General features: G+C 48.3%; 1 protein-coding gene across 1 annotated transcript in view; it reads left to right on the top strand.

Annotated features, from left to right (window-relative positions):
* The window catches only part of LOC119953594 (A disintegrin and metalloproteinase with thrombospondin motifs 6-like), a 167,282-nt gene that overhangs the window by 3,182 nt on the left and 140,329 nt on the right, over positions 1 to 23,771 (top strand). The window contains exon 2 of the mRNA XM_038778003.1: positions 6,160 to 6,500. Coding sequence (XP_038633931.1) covers positions 6,404 to 6,500 — 97 coding nt within the window. The 5' untranslated portion in view covers positions 6,160 to 6,403. The remainder of the gene's footprint in view (positions 1 to 6,159; positions 6,501 to 23,771) is intronic.

The following is a 23,771-nucleotide window of genomic DNA, read 5'->3' as shown; positions in this document are numbered from 1 at the left end:
TTTGCAAGAAAGGAGAGGCAGTTAGAAAAAAGGAATTGGAAGCATTTGCATTCCTGAAGTTGCCAGCAGTTGTCAATAAGAGCAAGAATGTTTATAAACATTGTGGTTAGGATCAATGAGGGTAATTCAGATGTATTCAAGCATGAAGGGAAAGATAAATGAGCACCCCTCCTGCCTGCTGCGTATCAATCATCAAGCTGTCAGTTAAATGCACTGGACTGTGAAATTGAATGAATGAAAATAATTTTGAAAGATCTTGGGAGTTTTCAAATCTTTTCAAGTGTTGTGAGCTTTCCAGGAATACTCTGAGACTTAAAAAAATGCAGTATTAAAAGCATGGGGCTGAATGAGCAGATGTGAAGAAAGGGAAATACTTGAGGCTTCCTGGCTTCTCTCTTTAATGAACTGATTGATCTGCTCATCAGCTGTGAGGCAGAGCAGTTCAAAGTTAGAAGGCCACTTCAAAGTTCACAGGGGCAGCACGGTAGCATTGTGGATAGCACAATCGCTTCACAGCTCCAGGGTCCCAGGTTCGATTCCGGCTTGGGTTACTGTCTGTGCGGAGTCTGCACATCCTCCCCGTGTGTGCGTGGGTTTCCTCCGGGTGCTCCAGTTTCCTCCCACAGTCCAAAGATGTGCAGGTTAGGTGGATTGGCCATGATAAATTGCCCTTAGTGTCCAAAATTGCCCTTAGTGTTGGGTGGGGTTACTGGATGGGGATAGGGTGGAGGTGTTAACCTTGGGTAGGGTGCTCTTTCCAGGAGCTGGTGCAGACTCGATGGGCCGAATGGCCTCCTTCTGCACTGTAAATTCTATAAGGATGATGATTTTGAACAGAGAGCTGGCTGCCTGAGATCACCATGCCAAGAGTGAGCTTCAGGTTGCCCGGGGCTAGATGGGGCAGTCCAGATACAGGGCACCCATCCTGGTGGAGAGTCCTGAGCTCAAAGCTTTATCTCCAGATCATGACCACCCAACATTCAGGACCCTTGGGGCCCCTCCCTCTGCAGTCTGGCAGTAGCAGAGGGGCACATGGGCAATGGACTGACCTCCTGGGGTCCAAAGCACCAAGCCAGGCTATCACTGCCAAGGTGTCAATGCCGAGGGTGCCGGAGGTAGTACAGCATTGGCGATGCCAAAGGGTGGAGCCTGAAAGGGGATCCTGGGGGAGGGGGGGGCGGGGGGTGGGGGGGGGGGGGGGGGGGGGGGGGACGGTGTGTGCGTTGAAGGGTGTGGTTGAGGAGGATAGTGGCAGAGGGGGGAGGGTATTGGATCACCCTCTTGCGTGAGTGGTGCGGAGGTGGGGGTGACCTACTATGCCCGTGGTGGGGGGGAGGTGCCCCCTTTCCTAAGGGGTTGGGGGTGCTCCCCTTATCAGCAGGGGTCACCATTTCCATTATGGGGGTGGGGGGGGTCTGTATCTGGACACAGGGATTGGGGCACCTGTTCAAAATGGTGCCCCAAGGGCAGCACGGTGGCGCAGTGTGTTAGCCCTGCTGGCTCATGGCGCCGAGGTCCGAGGTTCGATCCCGGCTCTGGGTCATTGTCCGTGTGGAGTTTGCACATTCTCCCCATGTTTGCGTGGGTTTCACCCCAACAACCCAAAAAGGAGCAGAGTAGGTGAATTGGCCACGCTAAATTGCCTCTTAATTGGCAAAAAATGAATTGGGTGCTCTAAATTTATTTTTAAAAATCATGCCCCAAGATTGGTTAATGCAGGCTGGCCAGCATGCTAGTCGCTCTGCATATTTTAACATGCTAAAGGTGAGGGAATCCCACCTCAGCGACATTCCTGGTGCCAGTGGGAATCACTGCAGTTTTCTTGCTGGCAAGAGCATTTAGTCTTGGAACCGGAGGTTCACACCATAGCGTTTTTACAACACGAAAAGTGGCCCTTTGGCCCATCGTGTCCATGCCGGCCATCAAGCACTTTTCAATTCTGATTCTATTTTCAAGCACTTGGTCCTTCGTCCTGTTTCCCCATGGCATTTCAAGTGCTCATCTAAAGACTTCTTAAAGGTTGTGAGGGTTCCCATCTCCTCCACCTTTTCTGGCAGTGAGTTCCAGATTCCAACCACTCTCTCGTTGAAAAAAAAGTCCTCACAGCCCCTCTAAACCTCCTGCCCTTACCTTAAATCTATGCTCCCTGCCTCTGTTAGGGTGAATAGGAAGGAATTTTTCCCCTTATTTTCAAGCCTCATAATTCTGGGACTCTTCTCCTCGCTCTTCTAACACCAAGGGGTGAGCCTCTCCCTCCCGAACACATCTACTCCATTATTGTTCCACATTTTCCACTCTGCATGTGAGCTTTTGTACCAATATAGGGTCTATAGGTAGACAATCAGCTGTCTCAAATTGTATGAGTAACAGGGCTTCAGCAATCTCTGGTTTTCAGGCAGGTCAATTAAAACGATAGTGTAACCTAAGGAATATTACCCTGTACTGCATTCTTTTTACCATAATAGCCTGCATACATTCTGCTTACAACTGAAAGAAACTTGATTATTCCATGTTTTTGCACTAAATTCCATCTGTGCTGTTATTAATATTTAATTCAAATTATTGGATAATTCCTTTAATCTTAAATTATTTGCTTTATCAGAAACAAACTTCCAACAAAGTTTTGCCTCATTTTTTCAATGCAGCTGTTACCAATACACCCAAGATGCGGCTTGTAAAACTGGCTTCTTGAACAAATTAGAGAATCACTTTGCTCAAATATTGTATGCTGCAGTTACAGTTGTAATAATCTTTTTGACATGTATCATGCTTCCCTCAGTTGTGTGTGCACTGCCAAACTGTTCGTCTGATATCAAACCGTGGAATAGTCACAGCTTCCTCGAGCTCAGCACTGAAGACTAAAGCCATTGGGCGCGATTCTCCGATCGCGGGACAGTGTCCACGACGGCGCAAAACGGGCGTGGGCAGTAGCGATTCTCTGGGCCAGTAGGGCACTGGAGCGGTTCACGCCGCTCCAGCCTCACTTCCTGGCGCGCACTGGGGGCGGCACCAGCCCGCGCATGTGCAGTGGCGACGTGCCAATCTGCACATGCACGGTGGCCTTACTGAACGCTCCTGCCCCGACGCAACATGGCGCGGGGGTTATGGGGCCGGACGCGCAACAAAGTAGGCCCGAGGGGGTGGGAGAGGCCGGCCCGCCGATCGCTAGGCCCCGATCGCTGGCCAGACCCCATCAGAGGCCCCACCCGGGGATGGAGCCCCCCACCCAAAGGCCGCCCCCCCCGACCCTTCGCGCAGAGTTCCCGCCGGCAGCAACCAGGTGTGAACGGCGCCGGCGGGACTCAGCTTTTTCTGCGCAGCCGTTTGAGAATCGGCGGCCCGCAAGTGGCGCCACGCCAAACACGCTGGCACAACTGGCGCCGATTCTCCGCACCTCAGAGAATCGTGCGCCGGGGTTGGGGTAGCGTGGATTAGTTGCAGCAATTCTCTGGCCTGGCGCGGGCCTGGGAGAATCGCGTCCATTGTCATTGCCCTCCACCAAAACGTTTATGCCATCCTGCCATCATCCTTTTAGGGTGAAATTGGGCTGTTTGCAATAGAATAGTCATAGAAAAGTTACAGCACGGAAGAAGACCGTTTGGCTCACCTTGTCCATGCCAGCCCGAGGACACCAAGGTGCCAATTCTAATCCTACCTTCCTGCACCTGGTCCATAGTGCATCTTGCAGCACTTAAGGTGCAGAATCAGGTACTTTTTAAAAGAGTTCAGGGTCTCTGCCTCCACCAACAACTCGGGCAGTGATTTCCAGACTCTCACTACCCTCTGCGGAAAAAGGTTCTTCCTCATGTCCCCTCCACACCTTCTGCCACTTACCTTGAGCTATGTCCCCTGGTTATAGAATTCTCCACCAAGGGAAACAATTTGATACTGTCCACTCTATCCTTTCCCCTTATAATTATGTACATCTCAATTAAGTGAACCCTCAGCCTTCTTTGTTCCAAGGAACATAATCCCCATTCTATCCAATCTCTCTTTGTTGCTACACTTTTCTAGCCCTGGCAACATTCTTTTAAGCCTCCTCTGCACTCTCAATTACATCCTTCCTGTAATGTGATGACCAGAACTACACACAATACTACAGTTGTGGCCTCACCAGTGTTTTATACAATTCCAACATCATGGGCTAAGTGTTGACGCCGTCGGAAATGCCGTCGCATTTCTCGACGGCATCAACACAGCCTCAAGATCAGGGGCCAGCACGGCACTGGAGCGGTTCACGCAGCTCCAGCTGCTGATCCCGGTGCGAACTGGGTGCCGCGGGATCCACACATGCGCAGTGGCACTGGCACCAATGAGCGTTTGTGCAGTGGCTTCCTTCAACGTGCCAGCCCCGACGCAACATGGCGCAGAATGACAGGGGCCAGTGCGGAAGAAAGGAGGCCGTCAGCCAGAGAGGCCTGCCCGCAGATCGGTGGGCCTCGATCACGGGCCAGGCCACATCGGAGGCCCCCCCCCCCCCCCCCCCCCCGCGGTTGGACCACCCCCCCTCCGACTCCGACCCTCCATATCGAGTTCCCGCCAGCTGAGAGCAGATGTGGACGGCACTGGAGGGACTCCGTGTTTTTACTACGGCCGCTCGGCCCATTCCGGGCCAAGAATCGGCGGGCCGGCCACGTAGAGCAGCCCCCGACTGGCGCCGTGCCAACCACGCCAGCGCCAATGGTGCCGATTCTCCGGTCTGCGGAGAATCGTGTGCCGGCATCGGGGCAGCATGGCGCGATTCACACCGGTCACGGGGATTCTCCGGCCCGGCCCTGGGCTGAGAGAATCCCACGCCATATCCTCACTTTTATATTCTGTACCGCTGCCAATGAACAAGAACTTTCTTTACAAACTTGTCCAGTTGAACTGCTGCCTTTAGGTACCTGCGTACCTGTACACCAAGATCTCTTACTTCATTTTACCTCAATCTCAGGGCATTGCTCAAACCTGAGCTAAGCATTAAAATGTGTATCCGATCTGTCAGACAGACCTCTGACTTACACCTCAGCAATATTGCCTCAGCCACTCCGCTGCTAAAATGTTTGAAATGTTGTTGTTACTTCTGCACTTGACTTTCTTACTGATTTTTCCATCTTCTCCTTGCACAAACTCTGATTTGTCCAAACTTAAGCTCAATATATTACTGGAACATAATTTGGCGAAAATGGCAAAGTGTCAGTCCCAGCAGGATTTCTCATTGCATCTTGAGCCTCTGAGGGAAAAAAAAGTAGTTAACACCATCACTCCGGCAAGGTAGGGCCTCCTAGTGTCGGGAAACAGCTTCAAACAGATTGGAGTATCATCATTAAAGGGCAACCCAACTATTGCTGCAGCTGAACAGCCCTCAGGCCGCATTCCAGAGGTCACGGGGTACTCCACCCCCAACAGTCATCGGCGGCAGACACCCCCCCCCCCCCCCCGCCAACCCCCTGACAGTCATTGCCGGCAAATTCTCATAGCCCCCCTTCAATGACTGTTCTCCTCCCACTCCCACCACACATATAAGACCCCACCCATGAGGGTTCGACTAGAATCCTGTCCTGGCACTGCCCCAGCACATGTTAGCACCAACCTGTGCCAGGGCAGAGACCGGGCATGTCCTTCTGCCCTTGTCCTCAGGGTCAGAAATGAACTGCCTGGTGTGTATAGTCTCCAGATTTAGTAAACAAATTTCCATGCTCACAGTTCAAATGTAGTTGTTCCAATATTGGGTACCTGAGAAAAAGTAGCGAAAGAACAGAAATTAATTTCCGTCAAATGTACATTAGAACTTTAAGTCGAGCTAAGTGATACAGAGGGCACTGGAAATTCTCAGCATTTGTGGCAAGAAAAGCAAGAGTTAACATTTCAAGTCGAAAGCCTTAATTAATAATAACATTAATCATAATGCCCTTGATCAGCTGAATATATATTTCCAGTAATTTCTGTTTTTACTTCACATTTCCATGGCAGTATTTTGTTTTTGATTAAGTCTAGGTGTATCTGATGTGACTTGATATGCTTCCAAGCAGACTGTTTGCAAAGTAAACATTTGTATTCTGTCCGTACAATTGCAAACAGCACGGCTAGTACATTAAAAACTCCTTAAGATTCCTGTTCAAGCCTTTTTCAAGGCCTCTAATATTATTAGACTTTTATATATTTTCTCTCTTGCAGAAGTTTCATCACTGTGAAGACCTTCTTGATGTTGCGCATTGTATGGAAAAGTTATCACCTCCCCAGTATACTAAGTGAATTAAGCCAACTGCTTTTCAACAAACTTAGTCGTGCTCAGAGATGGCCACTGGGAAAATAAAGAATAGCATCCAAACATAAATAAGAGTTTGGAGAGAAGACATGTTGGCACAGTGTGATTTAGCTTGGCACAACACTCGCTGCTCTGATTCTAGTGTACTTAATTATGGAAGTTGTTTGGAGGACTGTAACATGGATTTTATGCCTCACGATGGCTCCTTCAGTATTCCACAGTCTCATAATTCACTCAATGAATTCACAAGGTAATATTTTTTATATTAGTTTTTACAGAGGCAAAATTGAAAAGTTTTTTAAAAAGTTGTATATCATGGTTGATAAGCAAGTCTGAATGAATCAAACCTAAATGTACTGACAGAGTGAATTATTTACTATTAATGTGTTGTTTACCAGTTTGTCGTAAATGTCAGTGTTTTGCTAATAATGAGGCAGTTGCTGTTCGTTGTTAAGAATCATAGATTCCCTACAGTGCAAATCTGCACCGACCCTCCGAAAGAGCACCCCACCTAGGCCCACACCTATCCCACCTAACCTTTTGAACACTAGGGAGCAATTTAGCATGGCCAATCCACCTAACCTGCACATCTTTGGACTGTGGGAGGAAACCGGAGCACCCGGAGGAAACCCACGCAGACATGTGGAGAATGTGCAAACTCCACATAGACAGTCACCCGAGGCCGAAATTGTACCCGGGTCCATAGCACGTTTTGAGGCAGCAGTGCTAACCACGGCACTACCATGTCACCCTAAAGGTACATGAAAAAAATCTGCAACTAAAAGTGCTATTCGGCCCATCAAAAACTATTTCATCCATTGCCCATGAATGATCATTTTATCAGTAATTTTTCTCCTTCATCACCTGCAGATCTCTGAAGAACACTAAATTATCACCTGGAAATAAGATCAAGCAGTGCTGTTAAATTGTACCAAGCCCTCAATCCCACTTGTATCATACAGCACCTTTTAAAACATAGCATCTGACCTCAATTCAATTACCACCTCGAATGGTTGATTTCATGAATTCACTGCCCTTCGAAAGACTTTTCTTTGAAACTATAACCTTGCTCAAGACTAAAGCTTTGTAGCTTGGTTTCTCTACGTTGGAACAACGCTATTCGAAAATATAAATACATAATTTAGCAAAGCAGGTTATCTCAAAATTGCATATTGCTTCACATCCCAAAACTATTCATATAATTATGCAGCAATGTGTCACTCAATTTGTATAATTCTATGAAAGTATTACAGTTTTGAACATGTACCCAGCTGTGTACCTTTTCTGAAAACATTTCCTGTACAGTCTGATGCAATCTATTGCAGTTTGCTAAGGATACGAAGGGGTAAACCTTTCTCTGTTCGTAATGTGAAAATATATTGCTCTCTATCGGAACACATATGCACTGTCAGTTTAGAGGTTAGAAAAGGTGTGCAACTGACAACCATATAATCTCTCAAAACTAACTGTTATTTATATTTCATCTTGCCGTTTGTTGAAGAATACATATAAATCAATTCAAAATAGCAGCTCCAGACTTGGCTGTTTGCATAGTTGAGACGAGAGCTAAGTAGTAGACCAGATGTTCCATTCTAGCTTTTTTTTCATCCCACACATTTACAGAATTGACCTCAAGGAGTTGGTAGATTTTGAGGCCCCATTCTAGACAGACTGCCCCGCAGTGATCAAAATCATTGAACATCAACACTACTAATGAAAAGTATAGAATATATTGAAATTATTTATACTTTATCGCAAGTAGCTGGTCTACTGTAGAACTTTTTTCAACATTTACTTCAAAACTATACGGCAGCGATCGTTATTCTCTCAGTAATGAAGCTAAATTAACTGTGCCAATCTCATGCTGTCAATACTTTTACTGCTATATTTTAAGCCAGTAGTATTTTGCAATTCATTTCAGTGCGGTATTTAATTTTTGGCCACTTTGGAATGATTGGGGCCCATTCAGATTGTTAGGTTTAGAGTACAGCGAATGTGTCTCGAAGTGAGTGCTTGTTTCTCCAAGAATTACATAAGGACAGCGGGCTAAGCTGTAACTTCTGTGGAGTGGCAATCGGTCAGGTGGGATGGAAAATTTGACGGACCAGCCATAGGTGGATTGACTTAGGGCAGAAATTTCCAGTCCTGTGCCGGGTGGGACTGGAAAGTCCCAGCGCTAATGTTTCCATAATTAGACGGTATCTTTCCTGCTTTTAACGCACTTTACTCTCAGACCACATTGAAATATAACATGTGACCACCAATAAATATCCACAGAACCCATAGAATCCCTACAGTGCAGAAGGAGGCTATTCAGCCCATCGAGTCTGCACCAACCTTCCAAAAGAGCACTCTACTTGGACCCACTCTCCTGCCCTATCCACATAACCCCTTGCATTGCTCATGGCCAATCCATCGAACCTGTGCATCTTTGGACGCTAAGGAGCAATTTAGCATGGCCAACCTACCTGAAGTGCGCATTGTTGGACACATGCCCGCTAACATATTTGAATGTATAAAGCTTTGATGTCCTGCATCGCCTACTTGAAGTCCAACCATGATACCAGTAATTACAACCTCAAATCCCCATTGATCAACAATCCCACTCTTCCCTTTAGTATTGGCCAACACAGTGTTCACTTGGCCACAATGCAAAAATAGAAGGCAACACAAAATAATCACTCCAAACCTGAAGGATAAATTAAATCCTCACATGTTACATTCAAATTCAAGTAATCACCTCTGTGCATTTCTTTGGTACTTGTCACCCTCTCACTTGCCTGCCCCCATGCTCCAACTCCTATGGTTGACATTGAGTGAAGGAGACTACAATTGACCATGGGGAATGATCTATAGCAACTCTGAGCCTACTGCACTTTCTTGCCATGAGCAGTAGAAATTTGATCTGGTTGACCGAAGGGCAACATCAAGGGCACAGGCAGAATGGCAGTGGTGAGGGATGAATGCAATCTTCTTCAGAGAGGACAGCAGGCTCATGCTCCAGGGAGCCACCACCATCCCCCAAGGATACACTTCAGCAATGTCAATAATGTGTCAGATTGCTGGACTGTGCTGACGCACTTCGAGCTCCCCTACCGTACGCTGCTACCCACACGACAATTGCAGAAGTCTGAGCTTGTACGAGACCAAGCTGACCTTGCATGATGGTAGCCTAAGCTTCCAATACAGCAATGTGTTGCACTAGAAGCTGAAACACCGGCCGTCAGATGCTGCATTATGATTGAGTCCACAAGTATATGAGTGGACTTGGCTATCACTTACAAGCTGGAACAGTTTGGCTCCAAGTTTTGTGCGATGCCCTGTGCCAAGCTCTTTGACATTTACTGCAGGCTTTTTGGCAGGCTTCCTAATACACCAAGCATTGTGTTGTGTAACCCCATTAGCTTTCTTCTATACACTGGCCCACCAAAGTCCTCTGTTGAGTTCTTTGCAGTGAGACCCATTTTGCCCTCACTCTCTGGCGAGGTGGCACGTGCACTATGCCCCTTGCCCTGGCTACAGGCCACTTGTTTCTACTGGGTGGGATTTTGCATGCCCCCCCCCCCCCCCCCCCCCCCCCCCCCCCCGGTGTTACGCGACGGAGCACATATATTTTCTCATGCCAATACTAAAACTCGCTTTAAAACCTAAATCATGCAGCAACCTTCTTCTGAGACACTAGGTGGGATTTTCCGTGCAATCCGCCATGTGTTTTGCAGTGACAGAGGACAGAGATACCCAGCCATTGGCCAGCAATGGGACCTTCTGGTCTCGCCATTGTAAATGGGGTTTCCTGTTTTGTGCATCCCTTCCCAGCGGGAAACCCATGACACGGGTGCGCCCTTGACGGGACTGAAAGATCCTGCTGATGAAAACTGCCGGAAAGCTCTGACTGTCGTCTTTCCATGTGCAGGTCCTGTTTCTAAGCTACTTCTAGACTTATGTGAACTGTCAGTATCAGAGCTGGTGGTTGCGAGTATGAAATCAAATGACCGTTCTTCTTCAACATACTGTCTTCTTGCTCCGATGTTTGACCAGGGAGTATCTTCTTGGGGGTATCTGAATGCAGAAAGGCACAAGGGTAGGTTTGGTGATGGATGGCGAGGGTGGGAGTAAACATGAACATATATAATTACACCAACAGCTTGTAAATCCAAAGAGAATGCGGGATGAAGGGAGCTGGGATGTGAGCAGGTTGATTAAGTATGGGGATATTGTCACCTTCGATGGTTTTGCCCTTGGCCTTGGATATTGTCCAAAGATGAGTACAATCTTTCTTTGGGAGTAAGGGCGACATCAATGCCAGCCCCCGCCAGCTCCTGCTGCTTCCTGTTGTGCACAATCATACCCCACAAGAAAGAGGGAAGAGTGCCATTGAGTATGGTGCAATGTGGTTGGGAGAGAAGTGGCTTCATAGTTGAACAGTTGGCCGCGTGTACAACCTGTGAGGTGTGGTTATGCGGCCTGCAGCAGTGTGAGGGAGAGAGGAAGCTATGAATGTTCAATGTGAGTCGTGGTTGAATGAAATTGACGGTAGATGAGGGACATGAACGTCATGGATTAGCAATGTGGGATATGATGGGTGCGATTTAACGGGGAAAAAAACAGAGTCGGATTTTGGGCGCATTTATTGAGGTGTTTCTGGGCACCTGCAGTACCGAGAATGACCCTGCTGTCAAACGGGTCTCTATTTTTCTTTTGGCCTCGACAAGGAACGCCCGACTGATGCCGCACTTGCCTTCAACTCCTGCACTGACAAACCCTGTTCATCAGTACAGGAAGAGATCTCCACGATCTTTGAATTCCCCACAGCGGCCTCCAGAGCCCCCCAAAGCCCCAACTTATCACCCCCCCACAAAGCCCCAACTTATCTGTTAGGGGGCCCTCAAGATCCCTCTCACCCCACCTTACAAGGGCATGGGCAGGGTACCCCTGGGTCTAATCCCTGGCAGTGCCAACCAGGCACCTTGGTGCTGCCAGCCTGGAACCCTGGCAGTGTCCCTGGCAGTGCCACATGGGCACCCTGGCAGTGTCAGGGTAGCACTGCCAGGGTGCAAGGCTGGAAGGGCCAAGGTGCCCAGGTGGCGGCATAAGTGCCAGGGTATCACCCTGCCCAGATTAAGGTGTCTTGCGAGATCTCATTTGACCTTGCAAGGATCCCGAATGTCGCTAATCTCATGAGAGGCTTCTTGTGGAATCACCGAGTCAGCCGTGGCAAGGCCGTTCGATTGGCCTTTTAGAGGAGAAACGCTGATCCGCTGACCTTGCCCACTTGTGTGAGGCAGCTGAACTTTTTACAGATCTGCATCCTGGCCACCAGGGTTAGACTCCTGGCATTGACTGTCACAGCCATCTGCTCCTCCTGCCTTCATAAAGTTTGTCCTGAACCCCTTTGTGTAGATGGTATCGCTCCTCCTCTTCTCCCCCATAACAAGGCCTCCATTGTAGTGCGATAAAATCTTGGCGCCCAGTCTTTCCCATGGTTTTGACTGAATGTCCTCCACTTCAAAATCACTTCTAAAATGACTTCCAGCACCTGCTCCAACCAGAGTACCAGGCTGGTTTTAAGTAACAAATACTGGATATACTCATCAGGTCTGGCAGTATCTGTGGAGAGAGCAGCAGAGTTAATGTTTCAGGATTGCGATCTTTTATTCACAGTAGATTTAAGTTGTGCAGCCTAGCTTTAAGTGGGCGATAATAGGAGTAGGCCATTTGGCCCATCGACTCTGCTTCACCATCTCAACACCACAGTCCAACTCTCTCCCCATACCCCTTGACAACTTTAGTATCTAGAAATCTATATATTTATTTCTTTAATAGGTTCAGTGACTTGGCCTCCACAGCCTTATGCGGTAGAAAATTCCACAGGTTCCCACCATCTGAATGAAGAAATTTCTCCTCAACTCAGGCCTAAGTAGCCTACCCTGTATCCTGAGACTATGACCCCTTTTTCTCGACCCTCCAGCCAGAGGAAACAACATCCCTGCACCCAGTCTGCCAGCCCTGTCAGAATTTGATGCACTTCAATGAGATCCTCTCGCATTCTTCTAAACTCCAGTGAATAAAGGCTTAGTCAACCCACTCTCTCCAGGTGATGGCCTTTCTCTCTATTTTGTGCCTCCGGCTCATCAGTGCAGCCACTCAACAGCATGCTTGGCGGTGGTTGCATAATACAATTATCACACAAACCTTGTGCACTGCCTGTACTGTAAACAACAGGCACTAAATCATTGGGCTGGATTCTCCGTTTCAGGGACTATGTCCCCACGCTGTCGTGAAAACTGTGGCCGCTATTCTCCGCCCCCCACGCCGGGTGGGAGAATAGCGGGAGGGCCTCCTGATATTTTTCATGCCCTCCCGCTATTCTTCCCCCCCCCCCGACCCATGCCACGAATCGGCGAGCGGCGATTCTCCGAGGCCGATGGGCCGAGCGGCCGGCCCTTCATGCCCATTTCACCACGGTAGCAAACACACCTCGCTGCCGTCGTGAAACGGGCGCCAGATGCCCGTTTGGGGCATCTAGAGGCCCGATTGGCACGGGAGAACCACGACTGTGCTCGGGAAGGGACAGGCCCACGATCGGTGCCCACCGATCGTCGGGCCAGCGTCCAAAACAGGCGCACTCTTTCCCCTCCGCCGCCAGGCAAGATCAAGCCGCCACGTCTTGCCGGGCGGCTGAGGAGAAAGACACCAACTGCGCATACGCGGGTTGGAGTTGTCCAACCTGCGCATGCGCGGCAGACGTCATCGGCCGCGTCAGCCGCCGTGACGCTTGACGTGCGGCCTTGACGACCGCCGTCAAGGCCACGCCTCCGTGACACACGGGGCAGCGCTCCTAGCCCCGCCCGGGAGGGAGAATCGGCCCCGGAAGTGGCCGTGAAGGCTGCCGTGGGTCACGGCCTGTCCCATGGCAGCCTTTACGATTCTCCGCATTTGCGGAGAATCATGCCCTCTTTTATGCCAGGAAAACTAGCGTCAAAAGGCCACAGATTCACTGTCTTGCAGGGGGCTAGCAGGAAGCTGTTGTGAAACTTGCACCTCCAGCTGCCGATACGGCCCCCCGCCCTTCCAGATCAGAGGCCGCGCATGTGCACGGCGGCGGCCCGCAGCGGCTGCGCCGTGCTCCATGGCGGACTCCGACCGCGGACCTGGACCACGGAAATAGTGACCCCCATCGGCCGCTTGCCCGACCCAGACCGCTCGCATAATAAAAGCCCAGTCCCGAATGCGGCCCCCCCTGCCCTCCGATCACCCCACCCCCGACTGTGGCGGCCACGGACTGAGTCCACAACTGCCACATGGGTATCACGGATGGTGGGACCACATTAGAAATACGCCGTCGGGACTTTGGCCAGTCGGGGATGGAGAATAGCGGGGTGGGCCTCAAGCAATGGCCACAGGTGGTGGATAGGTGGCGGAGTACGCCGCTTTTCGGGGGGCGGAGAATCGTGGAACCGGCACCGGTCCCGATTTCATGCGTGAAACTGGATTCTCCAATCCAGTGCCGAACCCGATTTTGCCGTTCGGGTGCAGAGAATCCAGCCCATGATATTTGTGTCCATATTCTGACCCTGTTCTATTTTGTGGCCATGGTATCTGCAATTCTTAGATAATTCAAACGTGCCTGATGGGTTGTTCTCGGTGGCATGGGGTGCTGGAATATCTCACCAATTGTTGTTTTTATTTTTTCTATGCCTATCGTTCTGTCTGAATTCAGTACAATGGGGAAAGAAGAAAATCGCTTCTAAATGTGATAGTTTAGGGTTGTAATGCTCAGTTTATGTACCCACTGTACAGATACAAAAAAATGAGGCCGGAATATTCCGGCAATTCAGGCCAGTGGATGTTTCTGATCCAGCTGACGGCGAATCCTCTCCACTGGTTTCTCAGTGGCAAGCGGTGAATTCAACAGGAAACCCCATTGACAATGGCTGGATCAAAGGATCCCGATGTTGGCCAATGCAGGTCATCTCCGCTTCCGCGGAACACGCAGCGGGTTGCACGGAAAGCCCCGCCCAGCGTTTCAGAAGCAGGTTGATGCATGATTTGTTTTTTTTAAGTAAATTTTACTGCTAGCATGAGCACACTTATGTGAGGCCCCTTCCTGGGCAATGTCACAGACAAGTAATATTCTAAAGCTTCTCCATAGAGTGAACTGGGCAGAAGCTTTAAACTAGCCTAAGGGCTATGAGATAGCAGCGAATCCTTGATCGCTGTACACTGAATTCCCAGTCTGGTGGTTTCCTGAGCTTGGCTCCAGCTGGGGTCTCTAACATCATTGGCCCTGCTGTTTCCTATTGAGCTATTCCAGAATACTCCCCATCAGTGAAGTACAGGTGTAGCCGAACAAGATTGATGGAGCAGGAAAACAAACGTCCCTTTATGTGAACAAGAGAGTTAATTGAACAAAAATTACTTTCCCTCAGGAAATTGCTGATCTAATCTTGTACAGAGCCAATATGCCTGGAAATCTAGCAAAATGGGAGTATGGCAGATGCTTTTCAGAACAATGACCCAGCATTAGGAACATAACATTTTTGAAATGTGCAATTTGAGAGACCGTTCACAGCAGTGCTTCTGATATACCTTTCTTTTTCCTCAACCGAGGATTCCGCCTGCCACCACCATTGTTGACAATGCCTTCAACCATGTCCGTCCCATTTCCCTCACTTCTGCTCTCACACCTCTCTTCCCTCCCAGAATCATATTGCTCTTGGCCTCATTTTCCACCCCACCAGCCTCCACATTCATTTTTACAACCTCCAGCATGTGATACCACTACCACCACCACATCATCCCTTCCTCTCCCCTGTCATCATTCTGAAAGGACCATTTGCTCTGCAAAATCCTAGTCTACACATCAATCACCCCCAGCAACACATACCCTTGTCAGGGCACCTTCTGTTGCAATCGAGGGAGGTGTGACACTTGCATTTGATCTCCTTTCTCTTCACCATCCAAACAGTCCTTCCAGGTGAAGCAACAAATTACACATCCTACTTTAAATTTAGTATACATGTACTCGCTGTTCACAATGTAGATATTACACTGGGGAGACCAAATGTACATTGGGTTACCGCTTTCCAGAACACCTCCACTCAGCCCACTGGAATGGCCCCAAGCTCCCAATTGCTTAATTGTCATTTGAATTCACCAACTTGCTCTCTCGCTCGCATTTCTATTCTTGGCCAACTGCTGTGTTCCAGCGAAATTCAATGCAAACTTGAGGAACCGCACCTGATCTTCGGAATAGGCACTTACAGCCTCCTGGACCATTGCGTTTAACAATTTCAGACTATAAACTCTGTTCCCCCCTTTTTTTGCCATGTGCCAGTCTGAATCTTGTTTTTTATGTTTTTTGCTATCAGATGGAGTTGTTCATTATTCTGCCATTCGCACTCACTCTGGAAACATGCTTTATTTCTACATTACAATCATTGCTGCCCTCTTTGCGTTTCGCTGCAAGTTATGGGGAGACGATAGTATCCTGACATGTCACTGGAGTGATAACCCAGAGGCCCAGTCTAATGCCCTGGGGATACAGATTCAAATTCCATCATGGTAGCCGGTGGAATTTAAAACCAATGAATAAATCTGGAATTGAAAGGTATTCCCAGTCATGCAGCGGAGGCCCAATGCATCAAGCGGCTGTCTGCATTTGGCCAGTCCCGCTGGCGTGAATCACTCAGCTCACGTACCAGCAGGACCTGGCAGGTAAGTTGGCTGGGGCGGTCCTCGGGGGGGGCGTTGGGGGGGGATCCGGCCCTGAGGGGGATCCCCCACAGTGGCCTGGCCCACGATCGGGGCCCACTGATCTCCGTCGGACCTGTGCCATGGGGGCACTCCTTCCTTCTGCGCTGGCCCCTGTAGGGCTCCGCCATGGCCGGCACGGAGAAGAGAACCCCTCGCGCATGAGCCATAACATGCCAGCGGTTTCGCGCATGCACGAGATCACGCCGGCCCTTTGGTGCATGCGCAAACGTGCGCAGTCCCTTCAGCGCCGGCTGGAGCGGCGCCAACCCCTCCGCCGTCCGCCTAGCCCCCGAGAAATTGGAGGTAAGTGGAGAATTCCTCACCTTGGGGGCCCGTTGACGCCGGAGTGGTTGGTGCCGATTTTCCCGCCGGCCTGGGGTCTTAGTGCCCAGAAAGGAGAATCTCGGCCATGATGACCATTACCCAGGTGGTTTACTCATCTCTTGAGGGAAGGAAATCTGCAAACTCTACCTGGCCTGACCTGAGTCCAGACCGACAGCAATGTGGTTGATTCTGAATTGGCCGCACAAGCCATTTAGTTCAAGGGCAATTCGGGATGGGCAACAAATGCTGGCGCAGCCAGCGACACCCACATTCCACGAAGGAATAAAAGACATCTTTGTTATTTTATCTTTAACCCATTACTTTATCCTCCCCTTACCACCTTTCGACAGAATAAAATTCATACAAGGGTCATATTCAACTCAAAATGTCCGTTTCTCCCTCCATGATACTGCCAGATGTGTTATGTATTTCCCGCACTTTCTGTTTTTACTCTAGCTCTGTACAGGATGCTGCACTGTTATTGTTTTGCACTTTCAGCAACTCTCAAGGTGAAATACTCAGTATTAAGCACAAAGGCACCACTCGCTGGGCTGTAACCTGGGGAGAAATCTTTCTTTATTGCTAGTTAATTTAGAACAAAGAGGACTATAATTACCAGTTCCATGAGCATACCTATTTATGAATGCTCTGAACTATTCCATATCTCTTTGTTTAATGATGCATACGGAGCCACTTGAGTTTATTGCAGCCAGTCCTCTGATATTGCTTCGAAAGAATGACCCAAGGGTATGAGTAGTACTTGAAAGCAGTATGTAATTAGCTGCTTTTCAAATTGCGGATATACACCAAATACTTTGCATACCTAAATTCTACACTGTCTCCTGCAAACTACTATTTTAACTTCCTGTAACAATGTAACATTGCGATTCCGCATGTATTGCCAGGGAAACAAATTATTAAGGGAGACCGAACTTTCAGACATATAGAAAACATCCTGTTTATTTAATTAGCTGCTGTATAGTTTTAAAAGGAGCAATTTCCTGAAATTTGGCAGCTTTCAGTGTGGTAAAAGCAGAGGCAAAAACAAAGATGATTTCCGACTTACACTAAAGTTGCACCGTCAGCCTCGAGTCCAGGCCCAACTCGGCTCCATCAAGAAACAGTGTGAAAATCTTTGGGAGAAGTTTCACACTTTCTTTGGTTTGACATCATGTACAGTGTATGTCAATGGAGCCATCGAGTTACATGTTAAAAGTGTTCAGGATGCCTTGGATCTCTAAGACAGAAGGACTGGGGGTATAGGCGGTTAAACTGTGTTGTCTAGCTGGAACTGGCACTGAATCATTGTATTTACTGAACTCAGCTGCAAATATAAATACACAATGTAATTGGTCACAGATTTACCAGCAAGGATCTCATCCACCTTGCATAACATACTACCAGGGTCACGGGACAGAGTTTTTCCACGAAAGAGATGCACAAGTCCAGGTGGATGCTGAAGCAGACGTTTGGCGCGTTTTTATTCTAGTTACTGACCCCCATCAGGGACCAAGTATGAGCTCTCCAACTGCAACAGGAGGTAGTAGTTCACATCTTGGACTTGGGAGCACAATTATGATGTTTGGCTTCACATCAGCTTGTTTGTATTGCAGCTGTTTCAGTATTTCATGACTCAGTTATGCTTAATTCATCAGGGATCTCCCTTGGTGTTCCATTAATTATTTGGAACTTGTGCATTGGAACTCCAGTTACCACTTCCATTTGGTTCTTAACAAGTTAATAAATGAGCAGTGTCAATTGTATTTCTTGAGTGGAAATGCGTGTTATTTTTGCGTGCAAAGATTGTGAATTCATAGAATCATTCGAATAAATATAGCAGAAAAGCAGGCCACTCATCCTGTTGTGTCTCTACTGGTCCTTCGACTATGTTATCTGTTGCCAATATAGTTACAGTGTCCATCCTTTATCTGACTGAAAATGACAACATCAAAGAACAATACCACTCCGCTATTTTTTTTGTGCAGCCCTGTAAATGTTTCGTTTTCGTATCATGATCCAATTGCTTTTGAAAGCTTCAATTAATCCTGCCCCCACCACAATCTCTGGCAGTGCTTTCCAGATTCTAGTCATCGCTGTGTAAAATAGTTTTCCTTCAGCTCGCCAATGTTTACTTTGCCAATTACCTTAAATTTGCACCCTCTGCCTCTCAACCCTTCCACAAAAAGGAACAATTTGTCCCCATCTGCACAGACTCCCCATGATTTTGAAGACCTCCATCAGATTTTCCCCTAACCTTTTCTCCAATCATTCTTCTTAACTGAAGTTCCCGTATCCCTGGAACTATTACCTGAATCTTTTCTGCACTCTTAATGCCTTCGCATCCTTCCTAAAGTGTGCTGCTCAGATCTGGAGGCAAAACTCCAGTTGAGGCAAAAAACAGTGATTTATACAGGGCGAACATAGCTTCCTTGTTTTTGTATTCTGTGCCCCTCTTGATAAAGCCCAGGATGCCATAACCTTTACTTTTAAAAAAATATATATCTTATTAAGGTATTTATATTATCATTTTAACAAGATAACAAAATGAACAACCGCACACCCAACCAGCAACAAGATCCAGCTAACATGGCCTACATCAATAACTCCCCAATCCCAATTCCCCACTAACCTTCCCTCACCTTACCAACTCCCCATGTCGCCCCTTTTTAACCCCTCCCCCCCTTAATTTTTCCCAAAGAAGTCGATAAACAGCTGCCACCTCCGGGCAAACCCTAGCATCGATCCCCTCAAGGCGAACTTAATCTTCTCAAGCTGGAGAAACCCAGCCATGTCACTGGCCCACACCCCCAACTTCAGGGGCTTCGAGTCCCTGCATGTCAATAAACTCCATCTCCGGGCTACTAGGGAGGCAAGGGCCAAAACATCGCCCTCTCTTGCCCCCTGGACTCCTGGGTCTTCTGCCACACCAAATATCTCCACCTCTGGACTTGGAACCACCCTTACCCTCAGTAACTCCGACATGACGTAAGCCAAAATCCCCTAAGCTTCGGACATGTCCAAACCATATGGACATGGTTCGTAGGCCCCCCTACACACCGCCCACACCTATCCTCTACCCCCTCAAAGAACTCATCCAGGCCACCGTCATGTGCGCCATGTGGAATATCTTAAATTGTATCAGACTAAGCCTGGCACACGACGAGGACGCATTGTCTCACCTCAGGGCATCCTCCCACAATCCAGCCTCCAGCTCACCACCCAGCTCTGCCTCCACCATATCCTTTATTCCCCACTCTCTCTCTAGTTTCTCCGCACCTGTTTCCCCTTCAGTGTTCTTTCTTTTATTTTGCATCAGCCCTGCGTTCTTTCTACCAAAATGAAACACTTCACACTTCCCTTCAATACATTTCATTCGCCATTTGCCCACTCATTCCACCAAACTGTCTGTGTCCTTTTGATGTTCAACACTATCCTTCTCATTGTTCACCATACTTCCAAGTTTTATATCATCTGCAAATTTCGAACTTGTGCCCTCTATGCTATGGTCTCGGTCATTTAATACATATCAGGAAGAGCAGATGTCCGAACCCAACCCCTGGGGAAACTCCACTATAATCCTTCCTCTGTCCAAACAAAAACAATCGTTCAGCACTAATCTTTGTTTTCTGTCACTCAATCAGTTTTGTATCCATGCTACGACTGTCCCTTTTACTTCTTGAGCTGTAACTTTTCTTACAAGTCTGTTCTGCAGCACTTCATCAAATCCCTTCTGGTAAAGTATTTGACTTGCCATTCTCATGGCTTTTCAGACGCTGGAATTGTTTTAGTAAAGTACTTTACCAATATATTTTGCTTCACAAAATTTTCCAACATTTACATGCCGCTAGAGCACACATAATTCACAGCTTTCCTTAATTCCAGTACAATCAAATGAATTGGACAATGTCCGCTCCTATGCTGAGGGTAAATCGAATTGACTTTTATTCTTTTTTACACCACCACCTCTTCAAGAATATAAAATGAATCAGGGGCTGGATTCTCCGAACCTCCACGCCGAAATCGCTAACGGCGTGGGGGCAGAGAATGGGCGTCTAACCTGAAATCCGGTCCGACGCCGCTCCCACGAGCGCAAACTACGCGCCGTGGGTAGGACGCCATTGACAGAGGCCCCCCAACCCCCTGCGATTCTCCAAGGAAAACTGGCTGTGTTCCCAACGGCATGGTTCTAACCACCTATCGGCTGTCGGGAATGGCCGGTGGCTCTGCCGCCGCCCTGGTGGGGGGCTGGGGGATCGATCACCGGGGGAGGGGGGAGGTAGAAACGGCCCCGTGGGTGTGTGTGATCTCGGGTGGGTGGGGTCACCCCTCCACGGTGTGAGTCCGCCATATCCCACGGGGCGGCTGTCGCAGTCTCCCAACCCGAAGTGCAGGGTCCCGTACCTGCAGCCAGAGCTGCCAGAAGCACTCCAGGGCCGTGCTCACCTCCTGCAAGTAGGAGAATTACTCAGGACTTTCTTAAGGAAAATTCAGAGTTAAATGCCAGCCTTTTGACGAAGAATTGGAGAATCGAGCAAGGAAACATGAGAGGAAAAGAGATCCGAAGGAAGAGGAATGAAAACTACGGAGATTGTTAAATAGAGAGAAAGCGATTTGGGTTAAAGTATCCAAATAAGATTGACCTGGATGCAAATATTACAATATGAACGTTTGATATAATATCATTCGTGTGGGACTTGACTTTGGTTAGGACTGGACTAGAAGCTGAACATTTCTGGTCACAAAATATTCAGCAAGGATTGAGTAAGATAAAAGTGAGGGCATTAGTCCTATTAATCAAAACTTCCATCACAGCATGAGAATATTTGAATAATGTTAAAAGAGCATGAAAAAAATTAATACATTTTTGAGTTAAGGATTAAGGGATGAAAATGAATGAAACTGTGACAATACAGGTGCACATCTTGCAAAGCTTCATTTAATTGAATGGCTTTAAAATCGTCATCAGGGAAGTTGCAGATTTCTGAAAAACCTTCTGCTTCATCAGGTCATCCCAGTGAAAAACGTTGCCCATACCTTTGAAACTATTGCGTAAAATTGGGTTTTGATCATTTGTAAAATTGCGGTGCACCAGATTTTTTTAAATAAATGTTTTTATTGGGTTTTTAAACAAAGTATATTTACAATTATGTACACAGAATCAGAAATATATATATATACATATATTTATATATGTATTTATATTTATATATAAATATATATATATATATATATATATATTTATATATACATATATATATATACATATATACATATACACATATATAGAAGAGAAGGGCATACCAAAAAAAGTAATAAAAAATAAAATAGAATAACTGGTAGGGTATTGTGCACCAGCTCAACAGCTGTACTGTACAACTGGCAAAATTATTTGCAACACATAAGTCGGCGACTGTTTGCGGGGGTGGGGGAGGTTGGAGACTGGGGCGGTAGATATACATTTGGGTGCCGGAGAAACAATTACAGTGGGCAATACTCAAATGGGTTTGGTGTTGGTGTTGTCACTTGCTTCTCCCAGATGGATCTTGCTGCCGTTGTCGTCTCGCGCTCACCTCTGCTTCAGCTGTTCCTCCCGTCTGCCTGTATTCTCCTTGTTCTCTGTTCCTGGCGATGCCAAGCTTATTATCGTATCCCATGCCCTCCTTCCGGCTGTCATTTCCCTGCTTCCCTCTGGTTCTCCTCTCTTGTTCCCTGTCCCTTCCCCTCTTTCCGCCCCCCCCCTCCCCCCCTCCTGTGGTTCGCCTTTCTTTCCTCTCCGGTTTAGCTGTCCCCCCCCCCACCCCGGTCTATCTCTCCCTCTCATACTTTGGCTACTTTTCCCTGATTCTTGGCTACCTAGCTATTCTTCTGCTTGTTCGTTGGCCACAAACAGGTCCCGGAACAATTGGGTGAATGGCTCCCACGTTCTGTGGAAACCCTCGGATGGTGAATTTGATTTTCTCCATTTGGAGAGATTCCGAGAGGTCGGACAGCCAGTCTGCAGCTTTGGGTGGTGCTGCTGACCGCCAGCCGAACAGGATTCTACATCAGGCGATCAGGGAGGCAAAGGCAAGGGCGTTCGCCCTCCTCCTCTGGAATAGATCCGGCTGGTCTGAAATCCTGAAGACCGCCACTTTCAGCCATGGCTCCACCTCATTTAGACATTGCCTCAAAGAAGGCTGTCCAGTACTCCACAAGTCTGGGGCAAGACCAGAACATGTGGGCGTGGTTGGCCAGGCCTCCTTGGCACCGTTCACATCTATCTTCCACCTCCGGGAAGAACCTACTCATACGGGTTCTTGTTAAGTGGGCTCTATGTACCACTTTTAGTTGCGTCAGGCTGAACCTTGCGCACTTGGAGGTGGTGTTGACCCTGTGCAGTGCTTCGCTCCATAGTCCCCACCCTATTTCAATCCTCCTCCCAATTCTTTCTTGTTGCGTCCAGTACGGTGTTGGCCCTCATCTACCAGTCGTCATACATGTCGCTACAGTTTCCCTCATCTAGTATGCTTGAGTCCAGTAACTCTTCCAGTAATGTCTGTCGTGGCGGTTGTGGGTACGTCCTTGTCTCCTTTCGTAGGAAGTTTTTGAGCTGCAGATACATCAGCTCATTCCCCCGGTTAGCTGGAATTTCTCTGTCAGTTCGTCCAGTGTTACTATCCTGCCGTCCGTGTCTAGGTCCCTGACTGTCAGTCTCCCTCCGTCCTGTCCCCACCGTTTGAAGGTGGCATCAGTCAGAGCTGGTGTGGACCTATGGTTGTTGCAGATGGGAGCTTTGACATTTTGGTCAGGCCAAATTGCTGCCGCAGTTGGTTCCAGGATTGGAGGGTGGCTATCATCACCGGGCTGCTGGAGTGTTGTTTGGGTGGGGATGGGAGTGCCACTGTGGCGAGGGCCCGGAGGGAGGTCCCCACGCAGGAGGCCTCCTCCGCGCACACCCACTCGGCTTCTGGCTCCTTGATACATCCCCTTATTCGCTCGGCCATCACTGCACAGTGGTATAATTGTAGATTTGGGAGGGCTAGCCTCCCCCCCCCCCCCCCCCCCCCCAACTGGATTTTGTTTTTTGTAGGACCTTCTTTGGGATCCTAGCATTCTTGCACAGCCCCCCCCACCACCCCTTATTCGAACGACATGATTAGTTTGTCCAGCGCTTTGAAAAACTTGGGGATGTAGATTGGAATGGATCCAAGTAGGAAGAGATACCTGGGCAGTACGTTCATTTTGATTGTCTGGACTCTCCCCGCGAGGGAGAGTGGAGTGTGTTCCATCTTTTGCACCTTTTTTACTTCCTCCGTCAGGCTGGTGAGGTTCCATTTGTGGATCCCTTTCCAATCATGGGCTATTTGGATCCCCAGGTAGCGGAATTTGTGTTGGGCTTGTTTAAGCAGCAGTCCCATTAGTGCTGACCCCCTACTTGTGGGTGTACTGGGAAGATCTCGCT

The sequence above is a fragment of the Scyliorhinus canicula genome, chromosome 18 (assembly GCF_902713615.1).
Source record: "Scyliorhinus canicula chromosome 18, sScyCan1.1, whole genome shotgun sequence".
In the NCBI taxonomy this organism is placed as follows: Eukaryota; Metazoa; Chordata; class Chondrichthyes; order Carcharhiniformes; family Scyliorhinidae; genus Scyliorhinus; species Scyliorhinus canicula.
Note: the sequence above shows the minus strand (reverse complement) of the source record. Positions and strands in the feature narration are given on the sequence as shown.